Source organism: Chiloscyllium plagiosum, chromosome 24 (genome assembly GCF_004010195.1).
Source record: "Chiloscyllium plagiosum isolate BGI_BamShark_2017 chromosome 24, ASM401019v2, whole genome shotgun sequence".
Taxonomy (NCBI): Eukaryota; Metazoa; Chordata; class Chondrichthyes; order Orectolobiformes; family Hemiscylliidae; genus Chiloscyllium; species Chiloscyllium plagiosum.
The window spans coordinates 22433004-22457647 of record NC_057733.1 but is presented as its reverse complement, the minus strand read 5'-3'; the positions used below and the strand labels follow the sequence as shown (position 1 = coordinate 22457647).

Genomic DNA, 24644 nt, shown 5'->3' with positions numbered 1-24644 from the left:
AGGGGTGAGAAAAGAGGGGGAAAAAGAAAAAAAGCGAGAAAAAGAAAGAGAGAGGGGGAGAAAGGCAAGAAACAATTATGACAGCAAGAATCACCGATGTTAAGATTGTAATAGATTTGCTGCCAGCTACAGTATCACAAAGATATAGTCTACCTGTCATCTACAGTTTGTCTTTGGATATTTTCAGGAAAAAGGGAGAGCTGGAGATCAGAGTCGAGTGTGGGGTACTGGAAAAGCACAGGAGGTCAGGCAGCATCTGAGGAGCAGAAGAAATTGATGCTTATGCTCTAAACATTGATTCTCCAGCTGTTCGGATGCTGCCTGACCTACTGTGCTTTTCCAGCACCACACTCTCCATGTTGGATATTTTCACTCGAGCACAAAAATTCAGTCCAGATCCAACTAGTAAAATTAACAGTGGACTGACTTACCATCATCCTCACTCTTGGTCATTCCAGACAGCATTTGATGTGAATCTTCTGATTCTCTGTGATTCAACATCAACCAACATTATGTTAAAACAAGTGATGGAGCCTCAAATATTACTAACAAATTCAACAGGAGTGACTTGAAATTTACTCAACACATTGGTACATAGATAAGAGTAATTTGGGGGGGGCTCGCATAATACAAGTTCCTGCATTTTCAAACACAAGGAACTTAACATTTAAACATTTGCAATACCTTCCATGTATTCAATATTCATCAGAAATTCAAAAGCCAACTATTGTAAAATATCACAGTAGCTAATTTCATCACTTCAGTATACAAGTGTCACCTGCACAAAAGTATTGGTGATAAACAAGTTCCATCCAGGTGTAAAATAATCTAAGCTATATGTATGTGAAAATGGATCCTGTTGATGCAAACATCAACATTGCTTCAAAACACTGAACAGACTAGATCCCTCAATCAGCAGGATCACTGCAACCTCAACATGAGAAACCAAGCTATTTGACAAATGGCCTCTAAACATCATCTTGGAAGGAAGGAATATGGGAAGATTAATTAAACCTTAGAGCATGATCCACTATTCAATGAAATAATGGATGATCTGCACCCTAACTCTATATAGCTTCCTTTATATTGCTTGGCACCTTTCAGTTAACAAATTATTCTCCTCAGATTTAAAATTACTAATCTAATATCAATTGTTGGGTGCAGTTCTCCCTGAGGAGTATCACTGAACGCCTGGGCTAGTGGCTTTAAACAAATTGCAAGTCACTGACTATCAACCCCTAATTTAAAACAGTCGCCAATACATTTAGTGGCTGTATAGCATACATTAAAAACTTACTGAGAGTTGGCTTTCACGACTGCTCCATCTTGCACTGCTTTTTGTTGAGAAGCCCTGGTTCCAACTCCCTCATCAATATCAATTATGCATCTTGGTTCTACTACCCATTTTGATGAAACGGAGAACCTCTCAAACTCGGAAGGAGAGATGAGGTAAAAACCTGAAAAAAAAATAGGAACAGAAACTGCAGGATTAGCAAGTAATATTTTTGGTTCACATGAAGGTATTTCCAAATACTGGTAGCAGAGTTAGTTGGACCTTCTCAGACAGTTGGGATGGAACCATGAACAGAAGGCAGGAAGTTGGAAGAGAGACCCATAAAATTTAGAACAGAAGTAGAAGTAGGAGGTGGAGGACAAAAGTGTGTTTTTATGTATGATGAATTAATACATGAGAGATGAAGAACTAATTTTAAATGAAAACAGATCCTCAACTGACTTATTACAGCACATCCTCATGATTCACTCAGTAGCTCGAGCTTGGCTGAGGTACTGCACTTTGTTAGGAGGTTGCTCGAAAGCAGCTTACTGAGAAACACTTTCCAATTTCTGCAGGTTTACCAATGGGTGGATTGATTTCTTCACAAAATATCAGAACTATTGCAGCATAGGTAGCGGTGATTTGGCCCAATGTGTTTGTACTAGTTCTTCAAGTAAGTATTACTAGTGCCAAATCCCTGTAACGTTTCTGTTCAAGTAGTCATTCAATATGGGCGGCATGGTGGCAGTGGTTAGCACTGCTGCCTCACAGCACCAGAAACCCGGGTTCGATTCCCGCCTCAGGCGACTGACTGTGTGGAGTTTGCACATTCTCCATATCTGCGTGGGTTTCCTCTGGGTGCTCCGGTTTACTCCCACAGTCGAAAAACGTGCAGGTTAGGTGAATTGGCCATGCTAAATTGCCCATAGTGTTAGGTAGGGGAATGGGTTACGGGTCGGTGTGGATTTGTTGGGCCAAAGGGCCTGTTTCCACACTGTATCGAATCTAATCTAATCATACTCTTGAATGCCTCAATTGAACCTGCTGCCACCACATTTCCAGGTGGAAACTTCATACACTATCTACACCAGACTCACTTCTTTGCAAATCACTTGAAATCTGTCCCCTACTATTCTTGATCCTTTCACTAGTGGGAACAGTCACTCCCCAGCTATTCTATTAAGTCCACTCAAGGTTTTGAGGACTTACATCAGAGCTGTTCTTAGCCTCCTTCTTTCTAAGGGGAAATGGCCCAACCTGTTCAATTTATCCTCATAAATTAAGTTTCTTATCCCTTAGATTATTTTAAGTTACACCCGCACAAACTCCAATAAATTTGTCGTTCAGAACAGTACGCAATACTGTAGCTGAGATCTAACAAGTATCTTGTACTTGTTGTATGACTTGGAAATCAGCACCAAGCAGCACTTGCCTTGTCCAGACTTTGTGAAGACACAGGACGCAATTCCACTGACGTCTTCCTTCCTGATGCACTCGTACCGAACCTGACTTCGGAGCGTAGGGACAGAAATGACCTGGATATCGCCAAGGTTCGTAAGCACCAGAAGTCCATTCTCACTGTAATCTTCCACTCGATTGCTATTGAAACTGGCCACAGACACTTTCCGCACCCGGGACCCATCAATTGCTGTCAGTTTCAGCTTGTTTTTTGTGCTGACTTTTGGTAGAGTGAATATCTGGCAACAGAATGAGTGAAGCTTAATCAGAGCACTTCATAGTTGCATAGCCTGAATTACTCATACCAGGACAAGTGAGTGTGATTGGGTTGCAGCGGAGTACAGGAATTTTGACTAATGCCAAGATTCCTTAATTCAGCTGCCAATAGACAATAAAGCATTAAAAGATTACAATGCTGGAGTTGGCAGAAGGATGGAGAAAAAGAGTGGAAAAACAAAAGCACAAGGAGAGAAAATAAAAAAGTATGAGGAGAGGGATGACACTCAGATGGGGAGCAGAGGGAAACAGTTGTCCCAGGGTTACAATGATCAAAGAAACTGAAAACAGTCATAGGACTACTGAACAGCTTGGACAAAGGAAATGATGGTGTGAGTAACTCAGACAGAAGTAACTTATTTTTAAACATCCATGGGATGTGGGCATTGCTGACTTGGCCAGTATTTACTGTCTATCCTGGATTGCCCTAGAGAAGGCATTTGAGAGTTATTTTCTTGAACCACTGCAGGTGATGTTAGAAGGTAGAGATCCAAAGTACAGTTAGGGAGGAAGGTGCAGGATTTGTCCCAGAAGTGAGTGAGGGAATGGTGATAGAATTTCAAGCCAGCATGGTTGTGCGGTTTGGAGGGGAACATGCAAATAGTGGTGCTCCATGCATCTGCTTACATGACCTTTCTAGGTAGTAGAGATCATGGATTTGGGAAGTGGTGTCAGAGAAGCCTTGTTAAGTTGTTGCAGTGCACCTTGTACATTGCACAAACTGCTGCCACTTTATGATGGAAGAGTAAATGTTGACAGTAGATAGGGTGCCAGTTATATTGGCAGCTTTGTCCTGATCAAACTTCAAGTGTTATTGGAGCTGTAGTCATCCAGGCAAGGAGAGACAGTTATACCATCACATTCTTGACCTGTGTCTTGTAGGTGGCATCAGAAAGAAAGATATTCACCAGATGTACTAATCTTTGGCCTGCTCTCGTTGCCATAATATTTACATGGCTTCACTAGTTCAATTTATGGTCAATGTTAACCTCCGGAATGATAGTGGATTGTTAAGCAATACCAATACTATTAAAAAGTATTTAGGGATAATGGGTGGATTCTCTCATTACAGATGGTCATTGTCTGGCACTGTGGCACGAGTGTTTTTACATTTTTTTTTGCACTGATGTGACAGGCTTTTCCACTACACTGCATAGGAATATTTGTGGAACGTCCACCTCCTGTGAACATCATTCACAACAGAACTGATCGGATGGTCCTGGAGCTGCTTCGGCCTGTTTATGGTGTGGTTCGCCACACAAGTTGTCCTGGGATGTAACTTAAATCAGGCTAACATTTCATTTTCTGTAATGCTCAGACATGCTCCTATTCATGGCTGACAGCACTCTTCTGATGTAGCAACTCAATTAGGCATCTAGTTCAAAATCTGTCCCATTAGCAAAGTGGCAATGCCACCCAACACTATGGAGGTTTTCCAAGGTGAAGACAGGACTTCATTTCCACATGCAGTGGTCATTGCTTCCATTTTGGTCATGGGTGGATGTACATGGTGAAGGAGGACAACAGGAGGGTGTGCTGGGGGTTTCCTGGTCTATGCTTGATTGATACTATGATGCCACAAATCAACAGTTAGCGTTAAGGACTCAGAGTAACCGCATCCCAGTTGGATATCACTGTGCTGTCACTTTCAGTGGTTCTGGTGTGATAGGGCATAATTGGAAAGGGATAAATGGCTTGCATATTGTTTCTAAGACATGATTCCACATGTCAGGCTATTGCTTGATGAGTAACTGGAACAATTCTTTCCATTTTGGCACTAGCTCTCAGATGTTAGCAAAGAGGCAATGAGGACCATGTTAGGCCAATGCCAGGTGGTCCAAGTATCTTGTCTTTTAGACTTGGTTTGATACAGCTGAAATGACTTTAGCAAGCCAGAGGGCATTCAAGCATCACAGTTGTGGGTCTGGGTCACATGTCAGCCATACCAGGTATGCACAGCAGATTTTAGCTCCCTTGAGACAAGACTATAAAATTAACATATACTCAAACTATACAGAAGAGGATGGAGGATTCATTGGAATGAATCAGAGAATTTACATGACATGGAGAGTAGGAAAAGGCACTGCTTGGATGGAATTACAACATCTGGACCGTCACCGCCTCAGGTACACCAGGTTTGTTAATTTGTCTAAACTTTAAATTTTAAAATCTGGTGATTTTTTTGGCTTACATTGGTTGAGCTTATCCAAACCAGTTGATTGGAAAGCAGCAACTGTCCCCGGGAGTTTTAATTGACTATTTCTGTGATTTTGGTTATGGTGTTCCTGTAAAATAAACTTTAAGTCTGAGAAGTTGGAGAGAAGACATGTTCACTACCAATGGCAGATGAAAAGACAAAGATCAAACAATTTACTCTCTATGGTACTGTTTGTGGGATTGAGCCAATTACCTTGAATTGCTCCTCAGATATGACCAGCAGCATGTGGTTCCCATGCATGTCCGGGCTCTTGGAAAGATCATGTGCTGCTTCTAGTGGTTCAGGGAGGAGAATTCCTCGACCATCCAGAATAAAGATCCCAACTACAGGAGCTCTGTGCATTAACTGGATTTCCTTTACTGTCAAGATAATGGAATAAGTTAACAGGATGTGACAGTGAAATAATTAAACACCATTAGAACAGAATTCTTTCTCAATCCAGTGTAAAAGGTACGATACTGGTATCTCTATTGCATGAAGTAAAAAAAAGTGTCATTAAAAACATGCACCGCCCTTGCTTGTTCAAGTTATCACTCTTTAGAATTCACCCTGTCAAAAGACTTACTGTCTTTTAATTCTTTCCTAAAGATTACTTTGTAATGCCCTCTCATCCACCAGACAGGGATATCATAGCAATTACAGAAACATGGTTTAGGGTTGGACAGGACTAGCAGCTTAATGTTCCAGAATACAAATGCTACAGCAACGAGAGAATGGGAGACAGGAGAGCAGGGGGGGAGTAGCATTTTTGATAAGGGATAGCATTACAGCTGTGCTGAGGGAGGATATTCTCAGAAATACATCCAGGGAAGTTCTTTGGGTGGAACTGAGAAATAAGAAAGGGATGATCACCTTATTGGGATAGTATCATAGACCCCTAATAGTCAGAGGGAAATTGAGAAACAAACTTGTAAGGAGATCTCAGCTATCTGTAAGAATAAGAGAGTGGTTATAGTAGGGGATTTTAACTTTCCAAACAGACTAGGACTGCCATAGGTTTTTAGGGTTTAGATGGAGGGGAATTTGTTAAGTGTGTACAAGAACATTTTCTGATTCAGTATGTGGATGTACCTACTAGAGAAGGTGCAATACTTGACCTACTCTTGGGAAATAAGGCAGGGCAGGTGACTTAAGGTGTCAGTGGGGGAGCACTTTGGGGCCAGCGACCATAATTCTATTAGATTTAAAATAATGATGGAAAAGGATAGATCAGATCTAAAAGTTGAAGTTCTGAATTGGAGAAAGGCCAAGTTTGATTGTATTAGGCAAGAACTTTCAAAAGCTGATTTGGGAGGTGGGGAAGTGGGGGGGGGTGCAGATGTTTGCAGGTAAAGGGATGGCTCGAAATTGAGAAGCCTTCGGAAATGAAAGAGAGAGTCCAGAGACCGTATATTCCTGTTAGGGTGAAAGGAAAAGCTTGGTAGGTATAGGGAATGCTGCATGACAAAAGAAATGGAGGGTTTGGTTAAGAAAAAGGAGGAAGCGTGTGTCAGGTATGGACAGGATAGATCAAGTGAATCCTTAGAAGAGTATAAAGGCAGTAAGAGTATACTTAAGAGGGAAATCAGGAGGGCAAAAAAGGGACATGAGATAGCTTTGGCAAATAAGGTTAAGAAGAATCCAAAGGGTTTTTACAAATAGATCAAAGGACAAAAGGGTAGCTAGGGAGGGAATAGGGCCCCTCAAAAATCAGCAAGGCTGCCTTTATGTGGAGCTGCAAGAGATAGGGAAGATATTAAAACGAGTATTTTGCATCAGTGTTTACTGTGGAAAAGGACATGGAAGATATAGAATACAGAGAAATACATGGTGACATCTTGAAAAAAAAATGTCCATGTTACAGAGAACATTGAGAGTATCCTCAAACTCTGTGGGAAGCGAGGGAAGCGATTGCTGGGCTTCTTACTGAGATATCTGTATCATTGATAGTCACAGCTGAGGTGCCAGAAGACTGGAGGTTGGCTAATATGGTGCCACTATTTAAAAAGGTGGCAAGGACAAACCAGGGAACTTTAGACTAGTGAGCCTGACATCAGTGGTGGGCAAGTTGTTGGAGGTACATCCTGTCCCTCAGGATTCCATGTATTTGGAAAGGCAAGGACTGATTAGCAATAGTCAACATGGCTTTGTGCATGGGAAATCATGTCTCACAGACTTGATTGAGTTTTTTGAAGAAGTAACAAAGAGGATTGATGAGGGCAGAGCTGTGGATGTGATCTATATGGACCTCAATAAGGTGTTTGACATGGTTCCCAATGGGAGATTGGTTAGCAAGGTTAGATCTCACCTGAATACCATGAGAACTAGTCATTTGGAGACAGAACTGGCTCAAAAGATAGAAGACAGAGGGTGGTTTTTCAGACTGAAGGCCTGTGACCAGAGTTGCACAAGGATCGGTGCTGGGTCCTCTACTTTTTGTCATTTATATAAATGATTTGGATGAGAGCTTAAGAAGTATAGTTAGTAAGTTTGCAGATGACACGAAGATTGGAGGTGTAGTGGACAGCGAAGGTGGTTACCTTGGATTACAACAGGATCTCGATCAGATGAGCCAATGGGCTGAGGAGTAGCAGGTGGATTTTAATTTAGATAAATGCGAAGTGCTGCATTTTCGGAAAGCAAATCTTAGCAGGACTTATACACTTAATGGTAAGGTCCGAGGGAGTGTTGTTTCACGCAGAGAGTGGTATGTGTATAGAATGAGCTGCTGGAGAAAGTGGTGGAGGCCAGTACAATTGCATGTTAAAAGGCATCTGGATGGATATCTGAATAGAAAGGGTTTGGAGAGATATGGGCCAAGTGCTGGCAGGTGGGACATCTGGTCGGCATGCTAGAGTTGGACAGAAGGGTCTGTTTCCATGCTGTACATCTCTACGATCCCAAGATTCAAACAAACAGTCTCTGTCATTAGGGACAGTATTGCACAAAAAAAAAAAAAATCCTCATTTGGGTTAGGATCCAGCAGTGAATAAACTGAGGCAAACAATAAGTTTCAAGGGTGGTCTATTTCAAAAACAAATTAAGGCACTATACTGAGGTCTGATTTCCATCACACATGATGGATAACAATGAATGTATTTAGTCATAGCTGCAAGGCTCAGGTGGGTTCCCACATTGTACTGTCAAAGGCAGGCATGGTCTGCTGAGAGAATGGACATAGCAAATACAGTACTGACACTCAGATGTTCAAATGGGTCTTGACTAACTGAAGTGGAAGGCTGTGACCTAAGAACACAGTGTATTAAAGTCTTTGATCGGATGAACTAAAACCCATTTGGCTCCAACAAAATTGCTTTGTCCCGTCAGGATGGCATGATGGGAGTGTGATTAGCACTGCTGCCTCAATGCCAGGGAGACTGTCTCCCAATTCCAGCATTGGGAGACAGTCTGTGGAGTTTGTCCAATCTCCCAGTGTCTGCGTGGATTTCCACTGGGTGCCCAAGTTTCCTCCCACAATCCAAAAATGTGCAGGTTAAGTAGATTAGCCATGCGAAATTGCCCCATGGAATCCAGGGGTGCACAGGCTAGATAGATTAGCCATGGGGGGGGGGGGGGGGGTCAGACATTTGGTACAGAATTGATGGGCTGAATGGCCTTGATTTGAACTGTAGGTGATTCTATGACACAGCTGATAGATTTCGTTTCTCAGAAAGGGAGGACAGATTGTATTTATAACGATACATTAAGCATGGAATTTCTCCAGCATTGCCTGTTTCCAGATTTCCAATACCTGTAGTAGTTGGCTTTTGTTCCATTGGAGATGCTGTTTGTTATATCATACATGTTTAGCAATTGATATTTGTTATGGTTTCTAGGATAATTTGGTTGTACATAAAGTAATTTTCAACTGGCATTTTTAAATAACCCTGTTCAGTATTACAGTCATAACCCTAAAGAAAAACAGTGGTATACTTTGCAGATTTAATTACCCAGAACCTTGAAACTGACCATTCCTTCTGGGCAAGCGGTGACAGTGTTGGATTTGTTTACAGCATTCCAACAAATTCTGGCTCTGTTTTAACATTCATTTGTAGTACTGATTGGACTTCACTAGACAGACATTAGAAGCAAATTCTTTGGGTGACTGTTCTTCAAATCTGTAGATGTCCACAGAACAGCATAGAATGCAAGCCAAAAGCAAGACTCAAGCCTACTGTAGTAGTCGTCATCTATGACTGTCTGAGCTGTTGGGAGACCGCTTATAGACGGATTTAAAATGATAAAAAGCAGAACACCAGAAAGAACATGAGGAATTATTACATACCAGACCCATTCCCCTCAGGAGAGGGATGATCCCCAACAAGGCAAGTAGTAATGTCATTCTAAAGAGGTTTCTCCATGATGCAAAATTGTGGAACGTACTCACCCTGAGTTGCAGTGACAGGCTCTTCCATCCTCCTCTCCACAGATGGAATGGTAATAGCATATGCAAATATGGTCCCACCATTGGTACCAGCCCACAGTGACGGCCCATGGTAAGATCCTGAAACAAAAAAAGGGCAGCTTCAGGATACAGCATGTAGCTTAAAAAGATGGAAGTAATCACCATCTCATTATCTCTGCCAGCCTCCAGATGACATCTGATAAAAGTTCAAAAGATTACTAAAGGGAGACAGTGGCCTCGTGGTATTGTCACTGGACTGTTAATCCAGAGACCCAGAAAAATGTTCTGGGGGCCCAGGTTTGAATCCTACAACAGCAGATGGTGGAATATGATTTCAATAAATACCTGGAATTAGGAATCATCTAAATGATGATCATGAATCCATTGTCAATTGTCAGAAAAACCCGTCTGGTTCACTAGTGCCCTTGGGGGAAGGAAGCTACCAATCCTTATCTGGTCTGGCTTACAGGTCATTCCAGGCCTACAACAGTGTGGTTGACTCTTAACAGCCCTCTGCACAAATAAGGATGGATAATAAATGCTGGCTTAGCCAGTAACATCCTCATCCAGTGAATGAATAATTTTTTAAAAAACTGCACAGTAGTAGAAGTAGTAATCTCACAACATGGGTTGTAAGCCCATCGGGATAGAGAAGATCACGACCAAAATAAAATCAAAATACTATTGCTGCTGGAAATAAAAACCAAAAAAATGTTGAGGTCTCCAGGCTGAAACATTAAGCAGTTTGCTCTCCATACAAACTGCCAGACCTGCAAATGTCCTGAGTTTTTCATTTGTAGTAGGAAATGTTCTTTGATGGACAAGGTGAGATGGCTGGTGTTCCCATGGATCTTTTCACTGTTTTAATAAAGTAGTCTATAAATATATGCACCAAGTATACAAGTTTGCAGAAGGCATTCAATTAGGAGACACAATTAGTTGAGATGAGGAAACAAAATTACAAAAAGGGCATATATAAAAAAAAAAGATTTTGTGAATGGTTTAAACTTCGTGCAGCCAATACCTTTCTGCAGAACTGCATGTCGCTAATTTTCACCATATCTTTTGTATGAAGCCTGTAACGGAAACTAGCTTTATCTACAGCAAGATAGAACACTAATTGTACTGTCGCTCTTTTGAGCATGACAAATTCCATACATGATGAAATCGAAAGTTATTGAGGAGAAAGTGAGGACTGCAGATGCTGGAGATCAGAGCTGAAAATGTGTTGCTGGAAAAGCGCAGGTTAGGCAGCATCCAGGGAACAGGAGAATCGACGTTTCGGGCATAAGCCCTTCTTCAGGAAGAAGAAGGGCTTATGCCCGAAACGTCGATTCTCCTGTTCCTGGATGCTGCCTGACCTGCTGCGCTTTTCCAGCAACACATTTTCAGCAGCCGAAATCCAAAGTTATCCAATGGATAGAAAAGGATTACAGGGGCCAACTAAAAAAGACAACTTTAAAGTATTGGACTTCACTGAAACGGAAATTAACTTTAAAAATAGGTTCCTAATCAACAGGACCAACAGCTCAATTGGTAATATTCTCTCACCATCTCTTACAAAAGAATCTGCAAAATAAAGTGATCGAACAAATCCAGTAAAGGAGTCTTCAGCAGATCGAGCCTCAATTCTGCGCTGCACTGGGGCCAGCTCCATCTCATTTAATGCTTCCCGGTCCATCCTAGCATTGGCCTCTTGTACCTAGAGAGAAGCAAAGAGAGAAAGTATATTCCTGTCAGGGTGAAAGGGAAGGTTGGTAGGTATAGGGAATGCTGGATGACATAATAACATCATGTACAAGTCAATACAAAACTTGCAAGATCATAGCATCACAACAATTATCAGGAGTAAGCCATTTAGCCCTTAAAGCCTGCTTCACTATTCAAGACAGTGTGGCTGATGAAGTTGAGGTCACAATCCTGTGTTCACCTCAACATCCTTGAGGATAAAAAACCTCTAGTCTCCTCAGCCTTGAATAAAATGTAGCACAGCCCCTACAAAGACTCAAAATATCCTTAGAAAAAATTCCTCAGGTGGGAGATACAATTTTTGCCACTTTGTGTGTGTTAGATATACCACCTTTCCAGCATCAATCCTGTCAAATCTTATGTTTTAGTAACACCACTCATTTTTCTAAATTAAGTTGAATAGGAGCCCAGCCTAGTCAAAAAGCACAGCAAGTCAGGCAGCAACCGAGGAGCAGGTGTTTCAGGCATAAGCCCTTCATCAGGAATTCCTGAAGGGCTTATGCCACAAATGTCAAATCTCCTGCTCCTCGGTTGCTGCCTGACTTGCTGTGCTTTTCCGGTGCTACACGTTTTGACTCTGATCTCCAGCATCTGCAGTCCTTATTTTCTCCTATGAGCCCAACCTACTCAATCTCTTCTGAACCCTTCATCCCAGGATTCAGCCTTATGGAATCACTTCCAACACAATTAAATCCATCCTGAAGTAAGGAAACCAAAACTATATCCGTGTGATCTCAAAGCTCAGTTCAGTTGTAGCAAGACATCCCTATTTTTATATTCCATCCCTTTGCAAAAAAGCTTACACAATTTGCATAATTACTTGCATACCCACATGCTAACTTTGTGAATCATGTACAAGGACACCCAGATCCTTCTGTACCAGAGTATACTGCAGTCTCTCCCCATTTGGGTACTATTCTGCTTCTAACTTTGTGTTAAGCTTAGCAACCTCACAAATTTGCCCACATATTGTCCGGTGTCAAAGTTATACACATCTTTTGATATCCCTTTGCTGACTCTAGAGATCCTTCTCATATAAATCACTGCTAACTTGCTATCAGAAAAATTTAGCTACAATACTATCAGTCCCTTAATCTAAGCCTCCATCTAAGACCCCACGTTAGGAGCAGCAAATCTGAAAATGGGGTGTTAACCCAGTGAAGATACAACACAGGACTACTTGCATACTAAACAGCACATGTCAATAAGGGGGAGGCATATCAGAGTCACTGCACCAACAAATGGACCAGATTGAAACTCTGCAAACTGCCATTGAGTAATGAATGTCATTGGACGATTAAGCAACTCACTGGAGGCAGAGGCAATCTACCAATCCTTAATGATGGGAAGCCAAGTGCATTAGTGCAAAAGACAAGGTAGAAACATTTGCAACAATCTTCAGCGGAGAAAGTGAGGTCTGCAGATGCTGGAGATCAGAGCTGAAAATGTGTTGCTGGAAAAGCGCAGCAGGTCAGGCAGCATCCAGGGAACAGGAGAATCGACGTTTCGGGCATAAGCCCTTCTTCAGGGAACTGGGACAAGAACAGTTACTCATTCCTGAAGAAGGGCTTATGCCCGAAACGTCGATTCTCCTGTTCCCTGGATGCTGCCTGACCTGCTGCGCTTTTCCAGCAACACATTTTCAGCAACAATCTTCAGCCACAAGTTACAAGCATGATGACCCATCTTAGCTTCCTCCAGAGATCTCCAAATTGTAGATGCCAGTTTTCAGCCAACTTGATTCACTCCATGTGATAAAGAAACAGGGCTATTTTCCCTGACAATATTCCAGTAATAGTACTGAAGACTTGTTCTCCAGAACATTCCATAATCTAGCCAAGTTGTTCTAAGACAGCCACAAGATTGGCATTCAACTCATAAGTGGAGAAAATTCCCCAGGTATGTCCTATATCCAAACATCAGGACAAAACCAATCACTGCCCCAGTCTGTTCACAAATCATCGATAAAAGTGATGAAAGGCATCAGAGCCATCAAGCAGAACTCTCTCAGCAATGCCATTTTGGATTCTGCTAGCTCCTGACCTCATTGCATCCATTCAAAACACAGACAAGAACACAGAATTCCAGAGGAGAGGGGAGTGTGACTGCCTGAGTGAGGGCATCAAGGAGCTCTTGAAAAACTGGAACTAATGGGTATCAGTGCCAAACTCTCCACTGGTTAGCATCATAACTGGCACATTGGAAGAAGCTGGAGGTCAGTCACCTCAGCTCCAGGACATCTCTGGAGGATCTCTGCACACCTCAGGGTAGTGACCTAGGTCCAACTACCTTCAACTGCCTCAATGACTTCCCTCCAAAAGTGGGGGATATTCACTGATGATTACATAAAATGTTCAGCAGCATTTACAACTCCTCGGATACTGAAGCAGTCCTTGTTCAAATGTAACAAGACCTGGAAATATTCAGGCTTTGTCTGACAAGTAACTTGCATGCCAAACAAATGCCAGGCAATGACCATCTCTTACAAGAGACAAACTACTGCTCCTTGACATTCAGCATTATCACTGAATCCCTCACTATCAACATCCTTGGGGTTACCATTGACCAGAAATGAAACAGGACTCTCCACAAACCCTATGCTTGCAAGAGCAGGTCAGCCTCGAGGAATCCAGAGTTACTCCAAGTGTGTTCACCATCTTGAAGACACAAGGCAGGAGCAGTGTGATGGAATATTTCCCACCTGCCTGGATGACTGCAGCTCCAACAACAGTAAAGTAGTTTGACCCATCTGGGACAAAAACAGCCCACTCAACTGGCACCATATCTGCTCCCTCCACCACTCTGAGGCACAGTAGCAGCACTGTGTACTACTCATCTGGAAAATTTGCCAAAAGATCTTTAGACAGCACCTTCCAAACCCATGACCACTTCTATTTAGAAAGATAAAGGTGGCAGATACATGGGAACACCAACACCTCAAAAGGTTTCCCTTCAAGCTACTCACCAGCCAGACCTGCAAATATTTAAATTTTTCCTTCACTATCATGGAGTCAATATCCTGGAACTTCCTCCATAACAGTATTGTAGGTCTATCAATAGACTCAAAAGTGAATTAAGAGGCAGCTCATCACCACTTTCTCAGAGGCAACTGGTGAGGTGGTGCCAGGGGGAGACAAATGTCAGACCAGTCAGCAATGACCACATACCAAGTGAATGGTGAACTCGACTGAAAACAGCTTTAATGTTACTCAAACACCCAAAAACAGGCAAATTGGTTACAAAAGTCATCTACGATCAGAAGCAAATGGTGAAGATTGGATCTATAGCTTTTCTAACCTGTCCACCATATGAAACCATGTCAAAAGCCTTAAAAATGATCCATGTCAGCCACAAATATATTACTCTCCTGATTAATATGAATAAGTCTTTTGAAGAATTAATGACTTATGACGGGACAAGGGCATGGTAGCTAAAACTTGCAGATGACATAGGTCAGAAATATTGAGACAAGGAGTTTGCAAACCTATAAATAGTTAGAGTGGGCAAATATCAGACATGGGAAAATATCAGTGCTCATTTTGGCAGGAATAATGAAGAGAAATTACTTAAGTGGAGAATGACTGCACTACTTAGAGTACAGAGGGATCTCGGTGATCCAGTGTAAGAGTTAGCATAAGAGTATAGCCAGTAATTACAGCTCATGGAATGGAATACTTGAGAGGAACTGAACTTAATGATGTTATGCTTCTATTATACATCAGTAAAACCACATCATGACCGCAGTGTGCACTTCAGTCCTTTTTAGTGAATCATGTAAACGTATTGGAGGAAGTTTACTGGATTGATGAAAGATAAGCAGGTTGTCTTGGGAGGTCCAGCTGACCTGGTTTTCAAAAAATTGTTCAAAAGGACAGGAGCAGCTCAGTTTAAGTATACAAGATCCTGAATGATCTTGACAAATTGGACAGAGAAAGGTATTTCCTTGTGGCTGAGTCCAGAATTAAGGGACACAGGAAATTTCAGGGGTTATTCTTTCAGGACAGATGGAGCAATTATTTCCAATACTTGCACGACTTTGGAACACTGCCTCAGGAGCTGGGGAGACAGACATTATTTTTAAGTGCAAGGTTATGTTAAAAAAAAACTAGATGATTATCTGAAGTTTTGGAGTGTGGAATTCAAAACATTAGCAATGATCTTACTGAATGGCACAGCAGAAAAGAAATGGAACAGCCTACTTCCATTCCTAATCAGTACATTTGTAAATGCTCCTCTGTTTACTATACTTGAACTCTCTTGGTCCACTCATTTAAAAATCTGAGCTTTTCCTCAATTTACATGACAATAATCCTTCAAGTGCTCTTTTTATCTTAAATTACTTTTAATTTCACCTCTCGGCTTTCTGAAATTGAAGCTCTTGGCACCTGCCACAAGTTTATTTGCTTTATTTTGTCTATACCTTGTTGTCCTACGCCTTCTCTTTTTGGGAACAGCAAATCTAAAACACAGCAGCTGGGAAGTGAATTAACACACTTTTCAGGGCAGGTATAACGTAACACTTTTTGCCAAACACTGCCACAGCATGTACTGCACACGGTTAGATACAAAGTAATGCTCTCAACAGTATCCAAAAATATCTTAAAATATCCAAAATCACCATTTTCATATCTTACCAAACTGAAAACCCATCAGATGAATCAGACAAGGCCATAATCGTTCCCTTGGAAATCTCTCAGGTATCACTACCCACCCCAGCATTTGTCTCTCCATTCAGAACTTTGTATTAAAAAAGTAAAAAAGGTTCCTCTTACCTTAGCTGCATTGTTCCCAGGTATTGCTCTTTTCCTCCCAGATGCTCTGGTCCCCCGGATCCGACGGAATGAATGTCGCAATGATTTTTTGATTGACTTTACTCTTGAGAGGGGCCCTTCCAGGGCCAGCTGGTCACTGGGGTGCAGTGTACACCTACAGGAAGTACAATAAAATTAGCTCACAACACCCTCAAAACATTGCAGCCAAATGCACAATTAACAAGAAGTGTCTCCTCATTGCTGTAACTGCTTTGAGTGTTCAATGGGGTCACTGTATATCGTACTTTATTCTTTATCTAGCCCTGGGTTTAATCTGCCCTGACAGAATGCTCAATGTGGATATTGCAGTAATACTCCCTCCATATTTTCCCAAAATATTGTCTGTAGATAATCCCTTATGGTAACACAAAACATTTGAAATTTCCTCTATATGAGGGATGTATCTCACTTATTGGGAGATTGTCCCTGTGCTCAGAAGTATGCATTCTGCCTCATTCAAACCTCAGTCCTGCACTTGAAGCCAAATCAGAAACAGAAAATCTTGTGCTCCACAAATGGTCCTTGGAAGAGGAGATGGCCAGAGAATGACAGCCTGCTCAGTGATAAAGGCTTGAAGAGAGAACAAATTTCATAGCACTGAATTCTTTTACTTGGACATCATAATTTTCCTGGCAGTGTTATCTATTTATAGAAGTCTTCTTGTATGGAACTCTACAATATGGGACAGAATCCCAAAGAAATTTGAACACACACACACACACACACACACACAAAATGGTGGCACAACTGAGCAGGTCTCGCAGCATCTGTGGGGAAACAAACAGAATTAACATTCAGTCTGGTATGACTCTTAAATCAAAAGAATGAGAGTAAACAAAAAAAAAGCTCTGAAGAAGTCATGCCAAATTAAAAATATTAACTGGTCTTTTTCCCCACATATGCTGCTAGATCTAAGTTTTTCCAGAATCCACAGTATTGTCTTCAAAGAAATCTGCCCAACTTCTGATTTTCGTGCCCCATTTTCTATAAGTGGCACAGATTAACAAAACCAGAAGGATACAAAAGAAATTTCAGACGGATGAGGATTTCTTTTTCCTCTCTAAATGGTTGCTAGCCTGTAAGAATTATCTTCCCCAGTGAATAGTGAAAGCTGGGTCATTAATACATTCAAGACTTAGTTCAGCAGATTCTTGTTTGAAAAGTCAAACAACGTGGGGGCAAATAGCAAAGTAGAGCTGAAGCCACTATAAAATAAGGTCAGCTATGATTTCGTCCAATGGCAAAGCAGGCTCAAGGGTGCTCTATTTATGCTCCTAATTGGTATGAATTAGTCATTCATAAAACTCACTACTTCTGCCTACGGAAACTGGTAGCTCAATTCCAAGGTTTAGATTATGAAGTGAAATTACAAAAGCTTTATGCTTTCCCTGGAAAAAGGTGGTTAAAAGGCATTATCTGATCAAAGCTTGTAAGATTTTGCAAGCTCATATTGGTGGATAGAGGGAAACATCTCCCTCTGGTCGGTGCTGGGAAATGGTATAGGTCCTTGGGAAAAAAAAAAGCACAGCTGGCTATTCAGGAGAAGTTAGAAGAAAGATCTAGGTACTGGAATTAACCATTTTATGTTTTACATCACAAGATTTAAGCTCACCACAATAATGAAAGGGAAATGCAGGCAAGGATTGAGCGAAAATACTGATCAGCCATTAGCTCACTGAACAGCAGAGCAAAACAGACAGTTACATGTCTACTCCCCTCCTGTCTATTTCCCCAACATGATTCCCAACTTTTCATAGAGAGGCAATTCAATCAAGAATTAGAAATTTCCATTCAAGGCCATGAATGGAAAGTCTTAAGTCACATGATGCCAGGTTATAGTCCAACAAGTTCATTTGAAATCACAAATTTTCAGAGCTCTGCTGAACAAGAACGTGGTGTTGAGGGAGTTCTGACTTTGTCCACCAAGAACACCTGAGCCTCCCTTAGAGTCATGGAGATGTACAGCATGGAAACAGACCCTACGGTCCAACCTGTCCATGCCGACCAGATATCCCAACCTAATTAAGTCCCGCCTGCCAGCACCCTGCCCATATCCCTCCAAACCCTTCCTATTCATATACCCATCCAAATGCCTTTTAAATGTTGCAATTGTACCAGCCTCCACCACTTCCTCTGGCAGCTCATTCCATACACGTACCACCCTGAGAAAAAAGTTGCCCCTTAGGTCTCTTTTTCCCCTCACCCTAAACCTATGCCCTCTAGTTCTGGACTCCCCGACCCCAGGGAAGAGACTTGGTCTATTTATTCTATCCCGGCCACTGTTGGAATATTGCATACAATCATCTGGTCTCCTTCCTATCGGAAAGATGTTGTGAAACTTGAAAGGAATCAGAAAAGATTTACAAGAATGTTGTCAGGGTTGGAGGATTTGAGCTATGGGGAGAGGCTGAACAGGCTGGGGCTGTTTTATAAAAAGTGGTCACTAATAAATCCAGTCAGGAATTAAAGAAAAAAAAATTACTCAGTGTGATGGAAATACAGGGACTGGTTGAGGTGAATAATGTAGATGAATAGAGGACAAAGTTAGAAGGGAGGGAATACAATCAGTGGTAAAGGAGGAGGATAAATTAGATTTGAGAACATAAATGCTGGAATTGTCAGTTACCGTGCGGTATATTATAAAAGTGTAATCTTAGATGCATCTCTCACAAAAACATGGACAAACTATTGCAGGGGCCCAAATTCTCAAACCAATAATCTGGAACTGTACACATGCAGACGCCAGACTAAATGCACTAACACTGATCTGATCACAGAATCCAAGCACACCAAATGGACAATCTTTGAACTGACCTCACCACAACGGTGCGTTTTTGCTGGTAGTCATAGAGCCCAAAGCCATGACTTGTGCCAAAAGTCACTAGTTTCCATTCAGAATGTAGGGCAAGTGATGTTACAACAGCTGGGGGCTGACATTGCACTAGCACAAATGGTTGGAAGCCTGGGGAGAAGTGGACAGGCTCCTCACGTGGGTTCAGGCGCTCATGCCCTTTCCACTTAAAAGTATCCTGGTCCTGCAAGATGTCAACAAGTGTACAGGCCACTTCCTGATCAGCAGCTTCATCATTCAACTCCAACACCAAAACCTGCTCGGGCGAAAAAAATGCATAATTAACAAAGACACTGACAGCCACTAAGAGAATGACAGAATTATTTCACCGACATTTTGATCTAACGTCACAAACAGAACGTTGCCTCCAGTAACATTTTGCTGTGCCTTTACAGCCCGAATATCTTACTTTTCAGAAATTGACTCGGGACAAGAAAATCACCTTAATACAGTTAGTTCTTCTTAAACACAATGGTTGTGTTGTGCAACTCCACATTATAGAAAAATCACGCTTTAGAAACAGCGGTTAGAGTGTTGGCGATGGAATAGAATTATAGTCAATACAGGTTTCAACAAGTTCACGCTTTAGAAACAGTGTCCCCAATTCATCAATCAAGTTACAGTGAAGTAACGTTAACGAAACAAGAGGCAGAACCATTTGTAGTGTTTATTTCAAGATTAAATTCACATTTTCTGCTGTTAAAGAAAAGTAGCACTATATTACCTTTTAGAAATTAGCTGCTCCCTGGAGAAGGGATCAGCAATTCACTGCACATGCATTTTGGGGCAGGGGAGGGAGTGGTCAGAGAGAATGTTCAGGACTCCTCACCACTTGTTTCAAAGCACAATGCTCCTCAACTCACCTGTCCTGCAGTGCCCGCCACAGTTAAGTGACTGCTATACTTGCACAAGTGAATCTTTTGGATTCCCAGCCTGGGGTCATCACTGTATGGATCAAAGGAGCCCACCTGCAGAAACACAACATGAAAAGAAAATCCTTGTAGAACAGAACCAGGTCAAAACCTTAATTAAATCTGAGCAAGCCTGCTATTGAGATCTGATCTCAGTTCAGAATCCCAGCAGTCTGAAATGCAGCTTTGTTGGGGGAACACATTCTCAGCAGAAGAATTGGAAGCAAATGTCAAGGACTCAGACTAATATTAAAAGTGAGAAGGACAAACGTACTGAAAATTTTAAAAATACATCAGTGACCTACAAATTCATGGACAGGAAATATAGGTAGATTTTACTGAAACTTTGATCTTATAACTAGTGCACAATAATTGGCTAAGAAGTTGACAGACAAACATTAGTTTTCAGACATCTCTAACATCCTCCCATTCAGGACTGTTAACACTGCCCTCAACTCCTCCTGAGACACACTGCATAAATAACTTCAGAATGAATTGAAGGTCATTTGGTTCAAACTTTGTTCTCCTCTACCTTTGCATTCCCCCAGTAGTGGCAAGAAGGGACAGCTGAGACCTCAGTTTAATATCCATTCAAAATATGGCAGCTCTAACAGTGCAACACTCCCTCAGCAATACACTGCTTCATAAACCTGTTTTAGCTGTTTAGGAATGGTGTTTGAATCCATAATCACTGATACAAAAAGAAAAAGTTTGACAGTGAGTCAATACTAAATACACTGTTTGAAGGCTAAACTATTTTCAAACAGAATGATCTGCATGAGTTTGACATCACATGGAAGAATATAGTGAATTATATGCTGGCAGTTAGTGTTCGGCCTGAACAGTTATCCAGGTCTCCTCTCACCCATACTTCCCATAAGATTCAGATCCCTGGCTCTATGTTGCCAATCACCAATTATGTAAACTTCATATTTCAGTACTGATATACAGCCACTTACCTTCCGCAAGGGTGGCCATTCATCTTCCCCAGACTGATTCAGGTTGTCATTGTGATCTGCATCAGTGACAAATACACCAACTGTGCAGAGTTTATAAAGAGGCTTCAGGCAGACTCCAGAGGCATCCCAGAAACGAACTGTCCCATCTTCATGTCTGCAATGAAAAACAAACAAAACCAGAAGAGAAAGTGGGGATCATTGACAGGAACGTCCACCCTGTTCTGTTGTGAAACTAATCTAATCTCGAGATTGGAGGAAAGCTTTGAAACATTACAGCTCAGACTAAGTAATTATTAAGACCCTCAGTTGTGACATCCATCTCAGGGCCATACAACTGGGCTGCCTAAAAAGCAAAGCTCCAAATCTCATGTCAAGTCTAGTGTGACTCTTCAGAAGTCAAAAAAGATACAGGGAAGGTAAATGTTTATTTTTCAAAAATAAAGTCATACTGAACTCAATGTCAACACAGTTGTTTCTGCCAGAGCAGAGCTTTACCAGCATTTACTGTTTCAGATTTCCAGCTTGACAGTATTTTGTCTTTACCCCAAAGAAATTTATCCAACTTCTAATTGATGCCCCATTTTCTATAAATTGCTGCTAGGATGAAGTATACCTCAGCTTCTCATTGGTTGTGAAGATGCCATGATCAACCCTGTATGACAGAACTCTTAGCTTTGTGTCTTGCCTGTAGCTTCTCATTGAGAAAAGATCGAGCATCAACACAGGGTCACTATGTCCTATATTGCGAGTCAAGGATCCCTTTGACAGCCTCCCCCAAACCAACTAGTCACTATTTCTCCTGGCGTTATCACACTGAGGCTTAGCTTTGTGCCTTTGTCTCTAAGATTTTAAAACCGCTGTCCTCTAGAAAGACTACTTGATATGCATTCTTGAGCCGAAAGAGAATGCTGGATGGAGATCAGGTTAGATATCCCTCGCAGTGTGCCAAGGCAGTTTCTGGCAGACTTTGCACTGTTCTTTCATCATATCCAACGCATCAAAATTGGAATGAATGGAAAATAATGTTAAACAGAAAAAGACATTTGAAACTAAAAACCATATAACCAGAAAGCAGGAAAGTGGACACATCTCACAATCTGTGTTGACTTGTATGATATGGAAATTACAGCTGCTTGTGTTTTTCCCCTGAAAAGCCCTAAAAGATTCTTGAAGTTTACAAACAAGTTTCAAGTTAAGGCAGGAAACAGTTCAGGGCACTGCTGGTTTCTGTTAACTAACAAACTATTGAAGTGCCAATTTCTCCTCAAAGTACAGGGTTTGCAATTTTGACTACAGAAGTCTCATTCAATTCAATTTAGGCCAGGGCAGAATTGCTTTCTCTCAGGGAGGTGCTATCTTGAGAGTGTGACATTAACAGAGGCCCCATCCACTGGTAGACCAGTTAGATATATTTTTTTTAAAATCTGGTGGAAAGGTATACGAAGGAGCCAGGTCAGTGTGTTCTTATTTAAACACTCGTCACCAACTACTCTTTTTTTTAAAAACGATCACATTTGTTATCTGATTTTTTAGGATCCTGTGGTTCACTAACAACTACACTAATTGAATGTCAGACGAATACAGCAAGTAGACATCTGTGGGTCACAAGATGCTCATCACAATCTTGGTTATAAAGATTGAGCACCTACTAACTGAATTAAGCAACAAGCTGTGAAGACAGACTGCCCTTACCCAGTGAGGAGCAGATCTCTCTGTGGGGGCTCAGAGACGGTGCTGTACCCTCCATCAATTGGCCATGGCTGTGGAAACAACATGTTACCAGTCACTTCAAACAATAGGCAAATAATCATGTGTTGGATTCAAAGCACTGTTAAGAACGTAGGAAGAATGAACTATGCTTCCACACGTGCGCAGCATCTTCCTTCACAGCAGAGTGTTCTTTACCCTGGTCATTAAATTTATTAACTTTGAAAAGTCACATCGGTGTTTCTGCTTGATGTTGCAATGCATTAATTACAGCAGGTTAGAGAGACATCCCAATGCATGAAAAGATGCAACATTACATAGTACACACGCCAGCTCCCACTTGCCATTTTATGCAGTCTTTCAACCTCTTCATTCGAATAGTTTCCTTGTATATCCCCAAAGTTTTGAAAATTATCTCTAACCCTTTATCCCCATTTAAAAGGTTTCTCAATTTCTACCTTTGACCTATCTTTGGTTAATTACTCATATCTAACATGTTCAGTGACTGGCATTGGAGAGTCTCCATACACTCTTGGGAAGCACATGGCCACAAGTTACCTGCTGCTCTTAATTGTGAAACTTCACGAACAGATAGTACCTTGCAATTTCAACTAAATGCTTCAGTGGAAAAGCTTTCTTTCCTCCCGGCCGCCCCCCCTCTCCGAAAAAGGCCTGGACTTACTCAAATACAAACCCCTTTAGTTCCAAATGTGTGTGTTTTGGAACTGTACCTTAGTGGAGTAGTGAGAGGTCTGTTTGTTGCCAGCAGCAATGATTCTCTCCCAGAGTTTAACGGGGATGTTGGATACATGGTGGGAACATGTAATTGCTGAGCAGTGGAGGGGTATCAGGTATGGTGACTGAATCACTGGCCATGAAGGGGTCTTTAAGTCAATTGCTACCAGTTCTTCCTCTGCTAGGACAAGCAATGCACTTGGCTCATCACAATCTAGGAGAAACAAAAAGGATTAAATTCAGGGCACACATCAGTGCAGACATTGCTCCACAAATTACATTATCAAGTGAAGCCATACCATTCACATTTAACTATCCAGCATTGCTGATCACAACATATGTAGATTAACATCACTACTGGTATATATAAATATAATAATCAAATGTGACCAATGATCTAATCTCTGAGCCAGCCTGACATTTTCATTCTGAATTGATGGCATGCAGGAATTCAGTGTCTGGTGTAGGAATTAGTCTGGCTGATGAATTACCTGGTGCACTTTTTACCCAATTACTGAAAGCCACTTTTTAAAATCCCAAAAATCAGTGACCATCATGCAAGTAACCTCAAAACAAAAAACAGCAGCCTGAGATAAACCCACAAGCCAGGCCCATCAGAGGCCTCTTGGTGCAGATTTTTGGTGATTAACCTGCACCATCTTCCTTCTGCTGAGATTTTTGATTATATCTTTCAGCCCAAGGTCATGAAGGAGCCATAACAAAACACACAAATACTCTCTCAACATTACTAGAACCCCTTCAAGTATGCATGACTCAACCCAAAATGGTACATTTCAGTAATGTAAGCAGTCAAACTAAATGCGATTTTTAAACCACAGGAAATAATGATGGGTGAACTAAAGGGTGCTAACAGTCAGCAGCTTCCTGTAAGGAAGCTATAATCACCTCATGAAAATCGGGTGACCGAATCGACACGGACATTTACTATAAACCGACCGACTCCCACAGCTACCTAGACTACACCTCCTCCCACCCTACCCCCGTAAAAACGCCATCCCATATTCCCAATTCCTTCGTCTCCGCTGCATCTGCTCTCAGGAGGACCAGTTCCAATACCGTACAACCCAGATGGCCTCCTTCTTCAAGGACCGCAATTTCCCGCCAGACGTAGTCCACGATGCCCTCCATCGCATCTCTTCCACTTCCCGCTTCTCCGCCCTTAACCTTCCCCCCCCCTCCAACCGCCATCACCTACCACCCCACCAACCTCAGTGTACAGCGTATCATCCGCCGTCATTTCCACCACCACCGGGCGGACCCCACCACCAGGGATATATTTCCCTCCCCT

General features: G+C 41.7%; 1 protein-coding gene across 2 annotated transcripts in view; it reads right to left on the bottom strand.

Moving 5' to 3' along the window:
* Positions 1-24644, bottom strand: part of llgl2 (LLGL scribble cell polarity complex component 2) — a 101026-nt gene that overhangs the window by 8174 nt on the left and 68208 nt on the right. For both annotated transcript variants that reach the window (XM_043714552.1, XM_043714553.1), the window contains exons 12-23: positions 23332-23549; positions 22586-22653; positions 20894-21047; positions 19887-19991; positions 18987-19279; positions 16134-16287; positions 11164-11314; positions 9595-9711; positions 5421-5587; positions 2709-2973; positions 1298-1457; positions 432-487 (exon numbers count right to left, since the gene is read on the bottom strand). In XM_043714552.1, the coding sequence (XP_043570487.1) occupies positions 432-487; positions 1298-1457; positions 2709-2973; positions 5421-5587; positions 9595-9711; positions 11164-11314; positions 16134-16287; positions 18987-19279; positions 19887-19991; positions 20894-21047; positions 22586-22653; positions 23332-23549 (1908 nt within the window). The remainder of the gene's footprint in view (positions 1-431; positions 488-1297; positions 1458-2708; positions 2974-5420; positions 5588-9594; positions 9712-11163; positions 11315-16133; positions 16288-18986; positions 19280-19886; positions 19992-20893; positions 21048-22585; positions 22654-23331; positions 23550-24644) is intronic.